This window comes from Cebidichthys violaceus, unplaced genomic scaffold, assembly GCF_023349555.1.
Source record: "Cebidichthys violaceus isolate CVI_PGR_0920_01 unplaced genomic scaffold, fCebVio1.0.p SCAF_9, whole genome shotgun sequence".
Classification (NCBI taxonomy): Eukaryota; Metazoa; Chordata; class Actinopteri; order Perciformes; family Stichaeidae; genus Cebidichthys; species Cebidichthys violaceus.
The window spans coordinates 6,838,487-6,857,882 of record NW_027176975.1 but is presented as its reverse complement, the minus strand read 5'-3'; the positions used below and the strand labels follow the sequence as shown (position 1 = coordinate 6,857,882).

General features: G+C 41.3%; 1 protein-coding gene across 3 annotated transcripts; it reads left to right on the top strand.

Moving 5' to 3' along the window:
• The first annotated feature begins 1,748 nt into the window (after window positions 1-1,748).
• Window positions 1,749-19,345, top strand: LOC137866937 (ubiquitin-associated protein 2-like). 3 transcript variants are annotated; one of them, XM_068703236.1, is made up of 30 exons: window positions 1,749-1,822; window positions 3,278-3,412; window positions 4,234-4,311; window positions 4,444-4,554; window positions 4,741-4,897; window positions 5,146-5,223; window positions 6,276-6,339; window positions 6,571-6,653; window positions 6,964-7,016; window positions 7,280-7,344; window positions 7,542-7,773; window positions 7,901-8,156; window positions 8,277-8,405; window positions 9,273-9,409; window positions 10,325-10,551; window positions 11,078-11,321; window positions 11,481-11,520; window positions 11,767-11,890; window positions 12,097-12,154; window positions 12,309-12,528; window positions 13,338-13,429; window positions 14,474-14,524; window positions 14,786-14,864; window positions 15,179-15,367; window positions 15,810-15,980; window positions 16,773-16,877; window positions 16,975-17,007; window positions 17,363-17,436; window positions 17,775-17,966; window positions 18,533-19,345. In XM_068703236.1, the coding sequence occupies exons 2-30, from the start codon at window positions 3,320-3,322 to the stop codon at window positions 18,626-18,628; spliced, it is 3,531 nt and encodes a 1,176-aa protein (XP_068559337.1). In that variant the 5' UTR covers window positions 1,749-1,822; window positions 3,278-3,319; the 3' UTR covers window positions 18,629-19,345. The 3 variants fall into 3 exon arrangements, with proteins under 3 accessions (XP_068559337.1, XP_068559338.1, XP_068559339.1); XM_068703237.1 differs by lacking the exon at window positions 16,975-17,007; XM_068703238.1 differs by lacking the exons at window positions 16,773-16,877; window positions 16,975-17,007.
• Window positions 19,346-19,396: the final 51 nt, after the last annotated feature.

Below are 19,396 nucleotides of genomic sequence, written 5' to 3'. Positions count from 1 at the left end.
GGCTCGCTGTGTCCAGATCATGATAGCTCAGCTGCAGCCATACCTTAAGCCGAGTCATTCTAACCAGTCACACGGCAGAGAAGAAGATAATTACTTGAATTCATTAAGTTGATAAGCAATACGCAGGAATATTTGTATTTTTAAGTGTAGCCTACACATTTAAAAATATCAGGTATGCAAAGCTGTGATGTTTATAAGTGCACAATATATTTTTCACTGACAACACTATATTCAATATGCGTCAATATTAGTATTGCTTTTATTTTATAAATGTTCAATTGACTTAAGCTTTAAGCGTTCACTGCTGTACAAATATCACTTGATGGGTGTGACATTACTTATCAAGAGATGTTTTCCCATGGAGACAATAATATAGGATATAGTATATTAGAATCAAATTTGAAACATATGTCCATTTGTAGTTGTGTGTGTGTGTGTGTGTGTGTGTGTTGCTTATGTGCAGGTATGGGGTTGTTATTGTTGTTATTTTCCTCTTAGATCCTCAGTGCTGTATACATGCTGATTCAGATAATTATAGTATATTATGAAATTCTTACATTTTTGTTTTTTAATCATAATTTATCAAGTTAATCTTAAAATGGAGATGTATTATACAACTGTGGAAACTTGGATCACGGATATTTAAGAAATTAAGTTGTTTTAATTGCTGCTATTTATGTAGTGTACTGTATTTTTTAATTTAATCTAATCCAACAGCGTTATTCTTTTGCAAACCCAGTCTTGGCCTAATTTTGGGATTTTCTACTTGTACCAGACTGATAATAATTGATCAGCTTTGGTCTTTCTTATTCTTGGTCTTACAAAACTACTGATCTTGAGGGGTTTTTTTGTCATGAAAACACAGCACATAATTTGAGACATTCGTAGCTATGGCCCTTACTAAAATTCTGACTCTGGAATGATGATACACAACTAATATTTAACTAACTAACCTTACTTCAAACTTGAGCTCAGGTTGTCTACTGAGCTGTTTACTTGGCATGTGACAAGTGTAGTGCTATTTTATTTGATGTGAACAAATCATACTTTTTTGTTTTCTAAAGCAATATTTGGTGTGTTTTTTTGCTTTTCAGCTGAGTCGTTGAGGGTATTTGTTTTTTTAAACAAAGTTCTAAGGGTTTAAGATATAATAAAATGTGCCTGGTGTTCAGATGATGTGTTCTGTGTTGTGAAATATTTATATTAGGTAGTGGTTATTTCATAATTATTTTCTGAGTGCTGCAGTGCAGATATGTTGTTTTTAGTCTACTTGCCTAATCAAATTGCCTTTTATTATAAAATGTATATATTCTAAAGAGAGCATTGCTGAGAATGAAGTGGTGAATTAAAATTTGAATATGAGATGCCAGCAGCCTATAAAGACATTGCGAATTTCGTGGGTCACATCAAGTATTACACCACCATCGAAGAAACCTACTCGACCTGTTTTGGTTCAAGAAAAATAACCGCTGATTCTCTAGAAACTCCTTCTTGGACAACAACGAATTTAAATCATAACCCATCCCATGTAGGCTATATATGATCTCACATCAGCATACGTATACATATGTGGGGAATTTGCTACATATATAAAAAATGTACCACATAATTTGTAAGGAAAGTTTTCACCCGTCCTCAGGTTGAAAACATTTCGGCGAAGCGCGCTCCCAGACAGGAACGCGCACGTAGGGGCACGGTGTTGAACCACCTGACCCGCTCAGTGGATTTTGGTTGGCAGTGTTGGCTTCAGAACGTTGAACAACGGCGCGGTGGGTCACGTGACAGCATCTGCTGCTGCTGGCTGAGCGAAGCGTGTTAGCAGGTAAAAGAAAGAATAAGATGTGCTGTGCTAATGTTTTCGATTCAAAAGCCCTTTCAACGACCCAAGTCTTATAGTATAACTTTTACATTCATTTAAGGAAAACCGATCGGTCGATTCAGAGAAACCTTTCGTCCTCCTCGATGGTTAGCTATCTAGCTAGCTAAGTAACCAGCGTTGTATCCGTAAGTTACTGTAGTGCTGCATTCATTGTATGCGGACGGGCCGTTCACATGCCGGGCAGTCGGCCTGCTGCTGATATCTGTCGTTGCTCAACATGAACGGGCCACGCGTTTTTCGACAACTTTTCTTCCCCACACACCGTATTGCATTCCTAGCACATAGCTTTGGACATTGTAAATCTTGACGTTGATTGAACACACGACGTTTGTCACTTTCAGTTTATGTTCGCCTGCTGCTAACTTATACTAAATTTACATCCGATTTAGATTTTCTCTTGGTTAACACAAAGGGTACATCGTCGCACTTTGTTTATTTCTTGTTCCCGAGCCGCTGGTTCCATCCGAAGAGCGGTCTAATTCGCTTTCAGGTTAACTAATTGTGTGGTCATATTGCTAATATCTCGCCATTAGAACATGACGGTTTGAAGGTGTGTGTGTATCGCACAAGGAACAAAGACGAGCTAGCAGGCTATAGCTAGCGCGAGCTAACGTTAGTTGATCTAGCTGACGCTGATGTGAACGTTCGCGGCTCATATTTCCACCGAGATTCTTGAAACGTTCACCTAAATAAGGTTACGGTTCAGTCATAATTTACGTTAGATATGGATTAACTTTAATGATAAATACTGATAAATTGCTAACGTTACGTCATAGAGCTGACCTTAACCGTCTGTCAGCCAACATACGATTATCAGACAATATGATCACAGCCGATAGATCTCATTTGTTTTGTTCCCATGCGGACAAGTTGTCAGTTGGTAGTATTATTAGCTAGAACCAATAGCTATAAGTAATATAATCTAACCCACAGTAATTGTGAGTTCAACGGACAAAATAGTGCTTTCGATTTGCACACAGTTTTGCCTGGCATAAAGCCCGGGTTCCTTTGTTGTTAGGTTAGTTATTACTTTTACTCAAATAACTGTCGCTATCCTGACTTTGTCAGTGGGGGGAAAGTGTTATAATTTATAATACCCATAGTATATGCTGGTGCGTACTCGCTGTGTTTTTGTGTGGGAGACTGAGGGAAGGTTGTAAGTTGACACCTGGACAGTCCCCTCTTGGCTGGCTAAATTTAACTGAGGTGGTGAGGGTCGACAGATGGGCTTATAGTCTTACATGGTATACTTGACAACAGTGAGTCTGAGTCTGCTGCACACATTGTATTGGCATTCGACATTTATTCAGTATTATATTTTACTAGGAATTGTGATTCAATGTAACCATCGCATAGGTATATGTCATTTAACTTTTGCCTCTGTCCCCTCTCCCCTAGATTTTTCTATTTTGTACATACATTGTTTTGTATATACTGTATATGATGACTTCAGTGGTCAGCAATCAAGCCCGGGGGACTCGGGACGGAACACTGTCCACGACCACACAAACACAGTCGCAGAAACCGATACAGGTGGGTTTTCACCATTGTACAGAGTTGCAGCCAGGCCTAATTGTCTTGCTCAATTTGAAAATAGTATATATAATATTTTTTAGCACAATAAACGGTTTAATCACTTAGTTTTGAATGTTATACTGATAATTGAAAGTGCATTTTTGTGATGAATGTAAAATGTAATTTCACACTTTTAAAGGTTGGGTGGATACATCCTACATTGTATACCGTTCCCCAGATTGTAGCATCTTTCATTGAAATACGTAAATAAAACGTGGCGTAAGATGTATTGGCAACCAATTCTTAACATATTAGGGACAGCAGAATGTGCACCGTAGTCTCTTCAGCTCTATGTAAGAGTTGATTCAGCTGTCTAAGCAGAATTAAGACAGGTCATCTCTGAAAGTAGAGTTGATAACCAAGCTTATGTTGGTGTCACGCGAACGATGCTGGATTCATTTTTTAGGGATCTGTGACAAACATGACAACAGCTGAACTTCTGGTATTTTGTGTACCAGGAATTGAGGGTGGACATGTTAACTGATCACACCTAAAATTCAAATTCTGTCAAGTATCAATTTAAACAGACTACAGTTGAACGAATTTTGCTTGGTTATTGTCATAAAGATTTTATTCTTTTGTTACATTTTAATTATGCAAATGTACTGCATAGTATCTTAATTACTCAAAATATAAGGTGATTAAAAATGGTGACCATATTTGCAGCCAAAAGCTGCCTGTGTGGCAACCCCTGTTCAGCCCTGCTGACTTATTGTTTGACTATGAAAAGAACCCAGGTTCCTGTTGTATTATTTCTAACTGAACTGTTTGTTCTCCAGGCCACAGCAGAACAGATTCGTTTAGCCCAAGTGATCTATGACAAAAATGATGCTGACTTTGAAGACAAAGTCAAACAGGTAACGTGTTTGTGCATGTACACACTTTCAGACAAATTGGATAACCAGCATACCTTCTTGGACATTGGGACCCTTAATTGAATCAGATGGTGATCTAACTTAATGCTGTATTTCTATTTTGCACAAACGCAGCTGATTGAGGTAACTGGGAAAACTCAAGATGAGTGTGTGGTCGCCCTCCATGACTGCAACGAAGATGTAAACAGAGCCATCAATTTTCTGCTAGAGAGCACCGCTGACACAGTAAGAGTCAATGTACACATGCACAAACCATATTCTTACATACATTTAATGCTTGTGTTCACATCTTATGGCAATTCCTCTGGGTTTTCGCAGAAACACCATGAACCATGCAACATTTTCGTCACAATATAGCTATATTTAATTTATGTATTTACTCAACCTGATTCTCTGGTATATCTCTGTCAGACCTCCTGGGAGACTGTGGGGAAGAAGCGTAGCCTTGGGAAAGAAGGAGGACCCTCAGAGATAAAGGAGAGCCGAGAGAAGAAAGGAGAGAGGGAGGCAAGTCGCGGACGTGGGGCGTCCAACAGGAGGGGCAGAGGCATCAGCCGAGGGCGCGAAGGTAAGAAATGGAAGAAAGATGTTTGTCCTGTCTGAATTGTGTAAATGCATGTTCCTTGTCGGTCCTTTTGAAATGGTGTCCTCTGTATTTGAAGCATCTTTGACAAGTTTATTTTTAGTATTATATGGATTTATCATTTGTTTAACTTTGATATCCCAGTGGGTTTATTTAAAAAAGCTCAACGGTCTTTCTCACAGCTCAGTGTTAATAATAATGAGTTTGTACCTCTGTTTCTTGTTGGATTCCAGGTCGGTTAGAGGAGAATGGGTTTGAGGTTGCTCCTGGAGAGAGAGGGGGAGACCGTGGACGCAGAGGGCGGGGCAGAGGTGAGCAATACAGAAAGTTACATCTTTAGTTTATTAAATACTTTGCACATTTGGTCTTTTTGCTAACAAAATGGCAAAGTTGGACTATACAAAGATTATTAAAAAGGGGGTATTTATAGCTACCAGTTTTGATGTTGTCTTTAGGCAACCCAGTAGTCCACCATTTGTACATATCCATGAATTTAAGCAAATTGTAATATTGTCTGTTTTTTGTTCACTGTGTCAGATAGGGCATTGTCTCAGATGTTGTTCTGCATGGGTGATGTAGCTGGCAGCATATCTATTTGTATCTACAGGCATTTAGAGTATTGCAGCACTCAACATGTGTGGAATGCGCCGAGTCCCTGCAGCTGCTTGCGTGTATGTTTAGTGGGGCGAGGGATGTCGTTGATAGAAGAGATTGGAGAGGGTGAAAGGGCATAGAATCTGACTGGATTTGTGGGCTTTTTTGTAACGTCAAGTGACAATGATGAGGTCAATCAAGGCCTGGTTCAAAAGAAATTGTGTCTGATGGCTGGTTATGTTCTAACACTGGAGAAATGCATGTATTCTTGTGGCTTCTTGTCTTAATGTATGGCTGTTGAATGTCTAAAGTTAAAATCTTGACTTCAAGATATTCTTTTGCCAAAAGCAGATCTTTTGGCTTATTAAGACCTGTCTAACCGTTACCTCAATGGCCCATGTTTGTATGTTTTGATAGCACAGATATCACAATGTGATAGCCTTCTGATGTGGTTACTACTATGACATTGCACTGTATTAGTAGTTTACTTAATGAACGCAATCCTAAAACAATGCCACATTTTAGAAACAAAATGGGTATAAAAACATAATAGAAAAGAAACGTAAACACATGTATGGGGCTATGTTTTCAAACCAAAAAAAACTGAGAAGATACTGTCTAATGCTTGGCAAAGTTAAATTACCAAAAATTACTTTTTTTTCAGTAAACTTAGAAAAAAATGTCTTTGGAAAAAAATGTGTGATGAAGAGTTGAGGCTGAAATGGACCAGTCAGTAGAGGTCATCTGGTTGTTTTGTGTGTGTCCTCAGGGGCAGGGGTTCGCGGTAGAGGAAGGGCAGCTGCTGGCAACAGGTTCTCTTCCCAGGGAATGGGGTAAGAATGTGTGTTTAGTGTAAATCTTAAGCCTGAAGTAGGATCAGGAGGTAGTGATGCTGATTACAAGCACATATCTTAAACAAATCTAATGTGTGGATAAATTAAGTTTCTGAATCTCCTCAATCAGTACTAACAAAAGACCAGGTGGTATTCTCTTCAATTTTGCTTAAGTTTTCCAACCTGTCTCCTCTTTCCTGGTGTCTACTTTCCACTCTCTACTACGTTCAGCATCTTCAATCCTGCTGATTACAACGCTAACTCCCGAGCTCGCCAGGATGCATGGGACGGCAATGAAACTGCTGAGGGAACTGGTAAGGAAAATAACAGATGTCACGTGTTGATGCAATTTCCTATGTTTGCTGTAGAATGGCTTAAAAGTATTTACCTAGTCTAGTTCATTTGTTCAGTTTCCTCTTTGTCTGGAGATAATGATGGTTACAAGCACATATCCTAAACCTTTTATGTGGAAATACATATTCACTGAATCTCCCATCCTTTTGCTCATGTTTCCTTGAAAAGAACTTTTGTCGCTTTATCAGATTTAAACACTGACAGAATAATTGGATGAGTGTGTGAACATGGCAACACTAACTTGGCTGCTGTTCTGTTTTGTGTTTTTAGGAACATGGGAAGGCAATGTGGAAGACTGGGCTGCAGAGGACTGGAATGAGGACGTAAGGCAGCACTTTTTAATGATCTGAAAGGGATTTGCGTTGCTGTAGATTGAGGGGTTACACAAAGTTTGTTTCACTTTGATTGCATTAAATCTGCACTGGCCTGCCTAACTTTTAGAGGCGTTGACTTACTAAATACTATCAGTTAAGAGTCGGTGGTCATATCAATGTGGTTCTTAATGGTTGTTGATATACAGTACAGCACATATGCCAATATTTATCTGATGGATGTCTGCGTTTGCACTTCCTGTCCTTTTCCACAGTTGTCTGAGACCAAAGTATTCACTGCCTCCTCTCCTCCAGCAAAACACATCACACCTGGACCCAAGTAAGCGATCCTGCTCAAAGTCCAGTCAAATTAATACTGTACAGAGAACAGGCTTTATTTTGGAGAGTAACTTTTCATTTGACCTGTGAGGTTATCTTCGCCTTATTGACCCTCTTCCTCAAACCCCTCTTTTCATCCACTCTTCACCCCCCCCCCCACACACTTTTCCTGCTGTCTTATCTTCTGTTTCCCCTCAGTGGGGACATGTCTAGCCTACTGCCGAAGACTGGAGTGGCTGTGGGGGGTTCTATGGACTCTGACTTGGGAGCAATAGTCGATGGCCCCTCAGCCGAGCATTTGGGCCAAAGCCTGGTGTTTACCAATTCCCACCACAATGGACGCACTGCAACACACAGCTACGCACACGCCACAGCCAACAGCTACGCCCATGCCGCCTCTGCTAGTACCACCTATGCACATGCTGCACTGGTACAGACAGCCACACGTACACACACTTACACATGTGCAAGCACCAGTAAACACATAAAGATGTTTATGTGTCTACACACTGATACTGGTGTATTCAGTTCTTGTTTTCCTTCTCTCATCCTCCCAGTCCTCAGTCCTGGGTTCTGGTTTTGGGTCCCTGAATGCGCCTAAGCCAACGCCTGCCTCTGACATCAGGACATCGGAGCAGCTCAACGGCCCTCGGCTTGGTCAGAGGACAGGTCAGATGTTGGCCAACGCCAGCAACATTAGTGTTTCCAAAGATGCAGGGCCACCTCCAATACAGAACCCTATTCCAGCGTGCTCTCCCTCTCTAGAAGTCAAGGCTCAGAGAGTGGAGAATGGCCCTGTTATTGCCCAACACAGTAAGTTTAAATAAAAAAATTCATGACTATTAAACCATAACTAATTGTTCTTGATGACCATGCACAATGTACAGTGGTACAATAGGTATATGAATACATATGTATCTCCATTCTCTCCAGTGGAGATGAAGCATCAGCCTGAGCCATCAGCGGTGCTCAGCCAGCTGTCTCAGAGGCAACAGTCCTCCATCCTTCCCACCACAGATCCTCTGGGCCTGTCGCATGCTCCACAGGTCCCCACACCACCAGGTAGGGCTGCAGGACAGCACTATGCCAATAAAGTAGAGATGTACAGATTGATCGGCTGCGGGAACCGGCCGGTTTTCAGCCAATAGGCCATGATCGGGCTAATGGTTCACATTTTTTCACATTATGCATATGTGCCGCCAGATAGTTTTACGTTTGCACTGACCGTACACTCATACACACACACAAGCAAGCTGAGTGAAGATGTACAGCTCACAATTTGTCACAAATACCGTGGAGGAATAACCTTGAACAACTTAATCCAATGCTTAAAATTTAAATACAATTTTGTAAAATGTAGTATTTAAAGAGAAATTTGAATGAATACAGTTGTTTGAAAATGTTTATAATACATTATTTAAGACTACTGATCAGCCAACAAAATTGTTCATCTTTACATTAACGGTGGGATAGTTTGCTTAGAATTCCACTTGCCAGTAGAGCTGCAACTCAACTAATTGTCATTATTGAATATTGATATTTGGCAGATTATTTGGATAAGAATACCAGCAGCAGTCGATTGTTCTTCATGACCCCTAAGCTGTTCAATAACCACAATTTCTGAAATGAGTCCAAGCACTTAAATGTTCTTTCTGCCTTGTTTGTTGACTGCAACAACACATGGAAAAAAACAATGGAAAATATTTAGCTAAAAGTCAAATTTGAGATGATGGCTACAGCACTGATATCAAAGACAAATATTAGGGCACACAATATGGTTCAGGCAGTGTGTTTTTCTGCTATAGAAATGAGATTTGGGAACACTATCTGTAGCTAATTGGTATCTGTGCTGTAAGATCATGGCAGTCTTTCCACTGTCATTGTGTTTTGCTCTGACAATTATTTTGATCCTCCTGTAATATCCTACAGGTCATGAGTCCTCCATCCCTCCTTTAAGAGATGGAGCTTCTCCAGGAGGGAAGTTGACATGCATGGAGCATTCTGTCACAGAACCTCCTCAGCGGCAGCTAAAGACGCAGAGACGCAGAGTACCTCCTTCCTCAAAGGTAAGCTCTTCTGATATCTGAGCCCTTTCATCAGACAAAACAAGTGGGATAACCTCCATGCAAAAGAACAATGTTACTTGCAAGATATGGTAGGAGCTGAGAGTCTTCAACAATGTATCTGTTCTCAAATACTTGACAAGAAAACCAGCTCATTGGCAATGTGTAGGACCCGGTGATTTCAGTGATGTGCAAAACACGGATGGAATCGCAGAATTTTATATTTTAAATGGAAACGTGGCCCAAATATGCTGCTATGTTTTGATGTAATTTACGTGCATGCTGCGTCTGTCCTCTACTTTGCGTTGCTGTTTAATGGACAGCAGGGCTCCGCTCCGCCTTCACACACACACACACACACACACACACACACACACACACACACACACACACACACACACACACGTTGGCTCAGCGCTTGCAATTCGGTGCTTGGGCAATATGTGTGAGCCGCGAGTCTCGCCGATGCCGATTAGCTGTGCTCTAAAGCACAGCTAGTCTTCCTTGGTTCCACAGATGCATCTGGACCTGTCAAGCCAGAATTGGGGAAAAAATATAAAACTGATGTTAGGGCCCTATATGTGGTCGGAACAGAGTAAATAAAGTAGTTTCCTCAATCTGTGAACTCCACTCATGACTTCACATTTCATAATCAGCGATAATATCTCGTTAACAAACACAGGAGTAGTATTCAGTATATCCATCGCATACATGTTCGGACTAAACACAGCCACTAGCTGGTGATCATCAACATTCATTTTTGACTGAAAATACCGTTGCACACATTTTAACAACTTGATGTCCATACTTTAAACATGTCATACATAGTACAAAACCAATTTGAACATAATTCAAAATAATCAAATTGATAAATGTATATTGGTCAACTTCTGCTTAATTCCTTCTTTGTTTTCTCAGATCCCGTCGTCAGCAGTGGAGATGCCAGGCTCAGCAGATATACCTGGCCTGAATGTTCAGTTTGGTGCTCTTGACTTTGGGTCTGAGGCTGGTAGTGGAACGGTAGAAATGGCACAGACGGAGCCGGCCAGGGAACAAGCCCCGACTCACGGCCCAGTTCCAGTACCCATGTCTGTTCCTACACAGCAGCCACAGAGCAGCCTGTTCTCCAAGCCAGGATCTGTGAGGTGTGTGAGGTGTGTGAGGTGTGTGAGGTGTGTGTGTGTGTGTGTGTGTGTGTGTGTGTGTGTGTGTGTGTGTGTGCGTGTGCGCGCATGGAGGAGTTGTTTTTATTTAAGATGTAAGGCATAGTTTTGTCTTTTTACGAGGAATTTGTGCATCTTTTCAGCATGAAATCTTGAGCCATTGAAATGACAGACCATCTTAGATGCTTGTTTGGAAAAGGAAATGTACTTATGACTTCTGGTGACTAGTAGTTCTTTTGATTACCAATGTTGAATGCACTTATTGTAAGTCGCTTTGGATAAAAGCATCTGCTAAATGACTGTAATGTAATGTAATCTATGGGCAGACCATTATTGATAAGATGAAAGGGTTTGGAGGCTGATGTCTGTATTTCAGCTGAGCTACAGCTAGAAACTGATTGTTTGTTTTTTAAATTAAGCCAGTGATAATACATCCCGCCTCTACTTCTAAAACATTCTCTGTATGTGCGTCTTTCCCCATCTTCCTTTCTCTCTGTCCTGTGAACAGCGAACACATGAACAGCTTGCCCACCTTACCATTGGCTGTATCAGATCCCAGCTTCCCCTCACCATCCTTGGGCTTACCCAGTGCCACACCCTCCCCCTCTATGGGTCTTCCCAGTGCAGCCGCACCACCCTCTTCTACAGCCTCTTCAGCAGCCAGCCGTGTGGAGAGCAGTGGTCAAAGGTCCCTGCCACCTCATCTGGGCTTCTCTCAGACCAAAGATGTCTCCTCAGCTGCCGCTCTCACGGTGAGGATACGTCTTTTATCTGCGTATGCATAAGTGAAACAAATGAAAAGAGGATGTTTCCCCCTGTTGATTTCAACGTTCTCTCTCGAAAGCTCAATCTCTGCTTAATAGCTGACAAAAACTGAATACTAAGACTTTGATCATTTCCTCCTCTCATAGAACGGCTACAGTGGCATGAAGACACAGAGCACACAGGACAGTAAGTACACTCAGCAAATGGAGTGGTCACTCAAGTCCAATATGATGAATACTGATCGCTAAATGCATCAGATAGAAAGTGGAAAGAATCCTTTCAGTGAAAGTTGATTTAGGTTTGATAAAGACCAGGACACACTCGAATCATCCATCTTGTCCAACTTTGTTTTATTTTATTTCATTTCATTCTTGTAACATCAACACAAAAAGATTTACACCAAATTAATTTCTTATTTTTCTTTTAAAACAGCTACGTCATCAACGTCTAGAACAGTTAATACTGAGTCTCCCGTTATGACGAGTGACACTGGCCACCACATCCCCTCCCCTGCAGTTACACCTTCCCACTCAACATCTATCCCCTCGCTCAGCAGGTAAGGGATGCTGCACATTGATTTGTTTTTGTTTGTTTCCTCTTTGTCTGGAGATAATGATGGTTACAAGCACATATCCTAAACCTTTTATGTGGAAATACATATTCACTGAATCTCCCATCCTTTTGCTCATGTTTCCTTGATAAAGAACTTTTGTTGCTTTATCAGATTTGAGCAGACTGACAGAATAATTTTACTCTCTCTAGTCATGTGACCAGTACTCACTCAACGGGATCTGCTCTGGCCACAAGCTCCTCCCACACGGTAAGTCTGTACATGCTTTCATACAGACACCGGTTTAATATAACATCCCTCTGCAGTTGTAATAAAAGAATATGAAAAAACATACCTACAAAATACTTTTTTTTTTTTTTTTTTTTCTCACACACCCTTTCTGCTCTTGTTCTGTTAACACCAGATAAGTAATGTGGAAAACAATAGCAGTGGCAACCTCCATGCCTATTCATCGTCGTCCAGCCACGCTGTCGATTCAAGTCTTTCAGCTCCCCTGGCTGTTAACAGCTCAATCACCAATGGTTTGCACCTATCTGGAGCACCTGGACTAACTCCTAATGGCACAAACGCCACGCTCTCAGCTGCAGGCAGCCGCACGGCACCCCTGCTCACCACCACTTCTGGTAGGCTCATAGGTCGACATGGGAATCACATCACTGACACAGGAACTCATTTACAGAAGATTCTTTGAAATAATAGATTATATCAGAAAATACAATTGACCCTCTGCTAAGTACAGCCCCTCTAATTCAAGCTAGACTAGATTATATCATCGGCCAGCTCTGACCAGTGTCCGACAACTATACGACTCTCATCATCAGACTTTCTTCATTTTCCCACTGGTTCTGTGGTTTTTGAGTTGGCCGTGGTTAAACGTTGTGTAATAGTGCTACTCGTTACCCACAGAGGTTGGAAGGAGATGGAAGACGGTGAAACATTTTGTTTTTACGTTCAAATTTGTGGAGCTAAGAGTAGCAGAGTATGTTAACACAGCATTAACTAGCATTAGCATTTCAGTGCTATGCAAGCTACTGAGGGTATACTGAATGTATACATGTGCTGCTTTTGGGTTTTAATGATTGTAAAAGTGAATAATGGCCTACCTGGCTTTACAAGAACGTTGCTATTTCTTAATCTCAGTCTTTTATCTCAATCGCCAGGTGATGTGGTGGTTTGGTTTTTCCAAAAGTTAGAGAACATGTATGCAGGTAGAGCAGTAAGTAACAGTGTGGGCTCCATGGCAGCGAGTTGCAGCGAGAGGCGGGGCATAGTGACGGTCAATTCCTCTAGTAATCAAGCTATTTCGACACTCACCTAAGACCATACAGAGCTATACAAATTTAGAAAAATTACATACAAATATAAACTACAAAATAACTTAATTAATGTCCATATATTATGTCAAGTTAAAAATGTTTATCCTCTTTACCAGGTAAAGCTCCTCCCAACTTGGCCCAAGGAGTGCCACCTCTCCTTGCCAACCAGTACATCATGGGCCCTGGTGGCTTGCTCCCAGCTTACCCGGTAACTATAAAATATTTAAATACAATTTAGCCAATACTATTTTATTGTTTGTTTATTGATTAGTCCACTGGGTTTTTTAACGGGAAAGAAGAGTTGTATCAAGAGCATAGATGACATCATAAGAGATTAACATTACCAGAACTGTGAAGCATTTTCGTCAATCAGTTTGTAATAAGGATGTTAATATTTAACTGATGATCATTTTGACCAATTAATGCAATTAGTTAAGCAGTTAAAAAGCTGAGCAAAACTCTGAGGAGAGGCTTGTCACTAAAAGGAGAATTGCAGGTCCACCTTTAAAAGTGAGCGTTGACCAAAATTGTTGCTAACTTAAGAGGCAAACTCAGCAGATGGCAAGCAAGACCCGGCAACTTGGCTTGGGTGTTGAGGAGTTGTAGCATTGATTCATTGACAAATAGTTTAATCTGTACACGCACTGTTTTGTTCACAGCTGCAACGTTACAGCTAGCTTCATACTCATCGGCACACACATGGCTGACGGTCAAGCTTGCAACTATTTCAATTTTATTTATACTATTCAGTGGCAGAGTATGCCAGGCAGCCCACCCACTGACAAACTCGCTGATAAACTAATTGATGCGATGGAGACTTACTGGGAAAATGGCTGCAAGTTGACGACAATCCGCACAACATTGTTAGGCACTTCAACTACAGCACCCCTGTATTCAAGGCACTAATCTTGTTGTTTCGCGGTTAACGAAGGTTGGCTATTGGTCAGAAAGAACTTCTAAATTAGCATCGCCAATTTTTAAGATTCCATATGTATAAAAAAGAGCCCTGTATTTACCATTAGTGGATACATTGAATTGAACAATTATGGCAGTGAGTTCTCAGTGTTGATGATGACTGTGTTTTAGTAGGTTCTGATCAAACATGACTATCTATGAAACGCACTGAGACACTGACTGAAGCTGAGTAGAAGCTTAAAATTGGTGAAGCATATAACTAAAGTTGAGTTTGCGGGCAACGGTGACTTCAAAGTGGTACTTATCACCAATTCATCTCTCCATTATTATTCAACAGCAGATCTACGGATACGAGGACTTGCAAATGCTGCAGTCTCGCCTTCCTATGGTAAGTCTTATTCTGCCCTATACCCTGCTTCATATTACTGTGATTCTAGTGTTATGGTAACTCAGTGAGGGGCTTTCAAATGTGTTTCTCTTTTTGTTACATTCCTGCTACGTTTTTAGTAAAGTAGCCACTCATAATACGCATCCTCTCTGGCAATATCACAAAATTCCAAAAGTAGCAGTCTAAGATGTATGGAAAAGGCAACAAAATGTGGAGGGTTACGTTTAGCATTACGTTTTTCATTTTCCTCTTTCTACACAGGACTATTATGGTATAACATTCCCTGGTACTACAGCTGCTATGCCTGGAAGAGAGAGCCTTGCTAATAATCCTTATTCTGGTAGGTGAAATGTTATGTTGAGTTGATATGTCTACTACATTATGTGTCGAGACAGTCTGTTAGCACACACTGACACTGAGTAATTGACACAATTACTTTGTTTCATGAAACTACACATCTGTCTGTTCATACCACTTCATTTTATTTATGGCTGTCATTTTTGCACATTTTTGCATATTATGTTAAGCATAACTGATTGGATCAACATGGAGATCCTGCTAATGGATCATGTTAGCTGTGGAATAGAGGCAAAATATTTTTAGATGTATTTTTCAGCTTCAGTTTTGTCTTCTCTGCTGTCATTTTCTATCCAGGTGAAGCAACAAAGTTTGGCAGGAATGATTCGTCATCTCCAGCTCCCCCAACCAGCATGTCTGCAGCCGGGGTGCAGTCACAGCCCCAGCAGGCACCACAGGCAGGAACACAGGGGCAGGGTCAGGGTCAGCAAACACAGAACCAGGCCTTCCTCAATCCCCCTCTGCCCCCTGGCTACGGATACACTGGTAAGGAGAAGTAAAATGATGTTTAATGATGGGGATGTTGTCCAGAGTTATTTCCAGGCAACTCATCCACGCACTTAACATTTACTCCCAATGCAAATTCCAAGCTACCATCTTCTGTCTTGTTATTTTGGCTTCTTGTTTAAATGTTTCTAAGGGGTCTGTTGTAATATGTAAAGAGTACTTAAGCTAAAAAAGATGATTCTTAAATTGTACAAATTTCTAAAAGAACAGCCCTCACTATTATTTTAAGATCAAACAAAAGTGATAAGTGATTTTTACATAACTGTTGATGCAGACACAAAATCAATTTGTGTAGAATGTATTAATGTAACTGTGCCTGCTCTGCACAATCGAGCCCTTCTCATCATTGTTGCTTAAATACAGTTGCCCAGTGATCTGCTTTCTTTGCACTGGATTCTTTTTTTAACATCCAATTTTACAGGTCTGCCGTACTACGCTGGTGTGCCGGGGGTTCCCTCTGCTTTCCAGTACGGCCCCACCGTCTTTGTGCCTCCTGCTTCGGCCAAGCAACCTGCAATGGGCCTAGCCAACCCTTCCAATCAGTATCACCAACAGCATCAGCCCAGTTATGGACAGCATGCATATGGCACAGGTAAGACCAGGGCAAAACAAGAAGGCTGTCAATGCTCTGACTGATGTTGTTTTCAAACAAATGATAAAAGGTTTCCATGTGGAGATTATATTCATCCATTTTAATTCAGCTTTTGAGTTGATATGAACTATGACAACACTGGTCTATCTTAAACTATGAATACTGCCAAACTGTCACGGTACCACAAACTGTCACTGCAACTTGCCACGAAAAGTAGCTGAGAAGGTTACTTGAACGACTTCCAGTTTGACTAGTTATGGGGACATTAGTGGGTTATCTGGCCAGTCGGTTCTTTCTGATGTGTTAGATGCTCAAAAGTACACAAGCCAGCTGTCTTGTAGAGGGTGAGGAGTTGAGCAGGAATGACTTTATAATTCATAATGGTAAGTTTTCTTTTAGAGTACATGTATTGGGATATAGAGAGGTGTGTACAGAGACCTCGGCATAAATAAGATGCGAAGAGAATTATATTTCCTACACTTTAGACATATACACCAAATGCTGCATGTGCGTGTGGAATCAGGCCTGTGTGATTTTTGCTTGTGCTGCATGCATAGCTCAAACCCCCTGCTGAAGTTGGACACGGCTCAATATAGACACAGCTGCCGTTTTAGTCAGGTTACCTTACTGCCTCTCTCTCCCCTGCCCCCCTCTCTTTTCTCCTCCCATCCTCCTTTCCTCGTCCTTTTCTTCCCTTCACGTCATCTGTTTCCGGTCTTTCTCTTCCTACCCCACCTCTCTTCCTCCTTTGCTCGCTGTGCCTCCTCTTTTTCTGTACTCCTCCTCCTTCAGCCTTTGATGACCTGTCTCAAGCCCACGGTGGGGAGTACAGTAAGGGAGGGTACGGAGGCTCTGCCCAGTCACAGGCCAAGTCAGCGGGCAGCGGCCCAGGGAAAGGTACACAACACAACACATGTGCGCACCCTCTAACAACACACAGTCAAAGTCAGCGGGCATTTCCCTGTGGGAAAAACGGATGTACTCACAATTGCAGATGATTCTACAGTCGAGACTGTTCTGGAGAAAGGTGTGTATTTGCACATGTGTGATTGCACTTTGATGTGCACTTAAAATAAAGGAATACTTGCAAAAGGGTGACAAAAAGTGAGAAATATGCACCTCCTCACTTAATATGCTTCTTCCTACTGGCTGGCCCCCTCTTACTAACAGTGGAAATGAACATTCAGTGCTTGATATTCAGTCATCAGTGAAGTGACACAGTTGTGCTTCTTCTCCCTTAACTCCTTTGCTTTTCCTTCTCTATTGTTTTCTTCTTTCCTTTTTTTCTTTTTCCTTTCCTTCCTTCCCTCCCTCTTACATTCCGATCTTTTTTTTTTTTTCTTTACCTCTTTCCTATTCCCTTTTTTTCCTTCTCGTCTCAGCACCAGGACTGTCAGGGTCAGGTACCGGTGGAGGAGTACCTGACATGGGAGGCTCAATCTACAGCAAAACTCAAGTGAGTGACTTTAAGCCCTGTTGTGTTCCAGTGTTTGGTTATGGCTCAATGCCTCTGCTTAGATAATAAGTCTTAAGATGACCTTTTTTGCAAATATTTCTCTTAATCAAAACTAGAAGATGTCTACACATCAACAGCAATCACCTTGAGTAGTCCATTAACTTAAGTTGTACATTTGATTTGGATACAGAAACATGTTTGCATTGGTAAAGGATATTTATTGAAAACTATATTAAATTGGCATTTTATTTATTTCTAAACCTGTTTTACATGCATGTAATCAAGTTGGCCTGTATTCACAATTTTAAGCTCTTGTGTCTTCTCTTGGTTATCCCCAGTCATTTGATAAGCAGGGATTCCACACGGGGACACCACCTCCCTTCAGCCTGCCTTCAGCGCTGGGGGGAACAGGGCCCCTGAACCCTGGGGGTGCTCCTGGCTATGCCCCTGCTCCTTTCCTGCACATCCTGCCACCGCACCAACAGCCCCACTCTCAGCTGCTGCACCATCACCTCACACAGGATGGACAGGTAAGCTTTGCATACATCACATTCTGCCCACATGAGTTTGCATCATTGAAGTGTTAATCTGTCGCTTTGTCTATTTCATTAGACACCCATGTTTTCTGAATAGCTGTGACTTCATCAGCTGACGTAGGTGGGCAAACAAACAAGACTGCTCCTGTGCATTAACTTGCATGCTGCCTGTAATGTTCAGCAACTTCATAGGCCTTTTTTAATAAATAGTTCCAGGATCGTTTGCTCCAAGAACTGAAGTCAGGCACTTAAAAGGCTTTTCTTACCAGGCACTAGCAGTCAACACTGCAAGCTCCACACAGATGGTTATTGGGCCCTCGTGAAGTACTTCACAACAGATATTTTAGGGTCTTGAACTACACCACAGGGACCAAAACTGGGTCAGTAGGTCCCTGCGAGTTGTGCTGGTGAAGTTGAGCCCCTCAAAAGGGTCCTGATAACGTTCCTGCAGCTGAAAAGGGTTAATACACCTCATGAGGATTTAAATAAACCTGTTAGGTAGATATGTTATTTTAAATATTAGTGACATACTGGACTTTTTTTTTTTCTTCTCTCCGCAGGGTGGTCCTGGACAGCGCAATCAGTCCAGCAGCATGCAGCAGAAGACCCAAGGCAGCAAGTCCAGCTATGGCAACTCCCCCTACTGGGCCAACTGAGGAATGCGTCCCAATCCTCACTCCCCCAAAAGGCTGTGTGTGCGCGAGTGTAAAGCTAAAACAAAAAAGAAAGACACACTACCCTCACAATGAGCAACCTTGGGCCTCCTCGCCCTGCTCCCCCACCTCCACTAGTCCTCATCCTCAAGTCTTTTGGGTTCTCTCTTCCCTCCCTTTTCAAAATTGGTTGTACATGTAAGATATTTATGTATGTATTTATATATATATATACTGTATATGTAATAGTAGAACATGAAATGTGGTTGCTGCATTTTATTTTTGAAGGACTTTTTGTTTACTTTTTTCAAAACTGCAGGAAAAGATGTTACATTAAGACGGAACGAGATGATAATGGTGAGAGCGAGTAAAGAATAGAAATAATCTAAAACCTCCTGTAAGAAACCAGAAAAGGAAAAGGAGAGAGCTATAGCACTGATTGCGAATGAGGACATTTCAGATGGGGGTGGGGTTTATAACAACTAATTGCATCTGTTTTTTCTTTTTTTATACATAAATTCCTGAATGACCAGGCTCATCCCCCAAACTTCATTTTGTAGCTTCCTGTTTTTCCCCCTCTTGACTCTTCCTCCCTTCTTCTGGAGGGGCTGCTGACTCTCCTTGTGTCAACCCCTTACCTTTAAAGACATCTAAATTTTATATTTTAATTTTATTTTAACCCTGATTTCCCTCGAAATAAAAGTTCTGAACAGTTGGAAATTTGACTTGACTGAAGTTTTTTTTTTTTTTTTTTGTATGTGCATGTTGGTT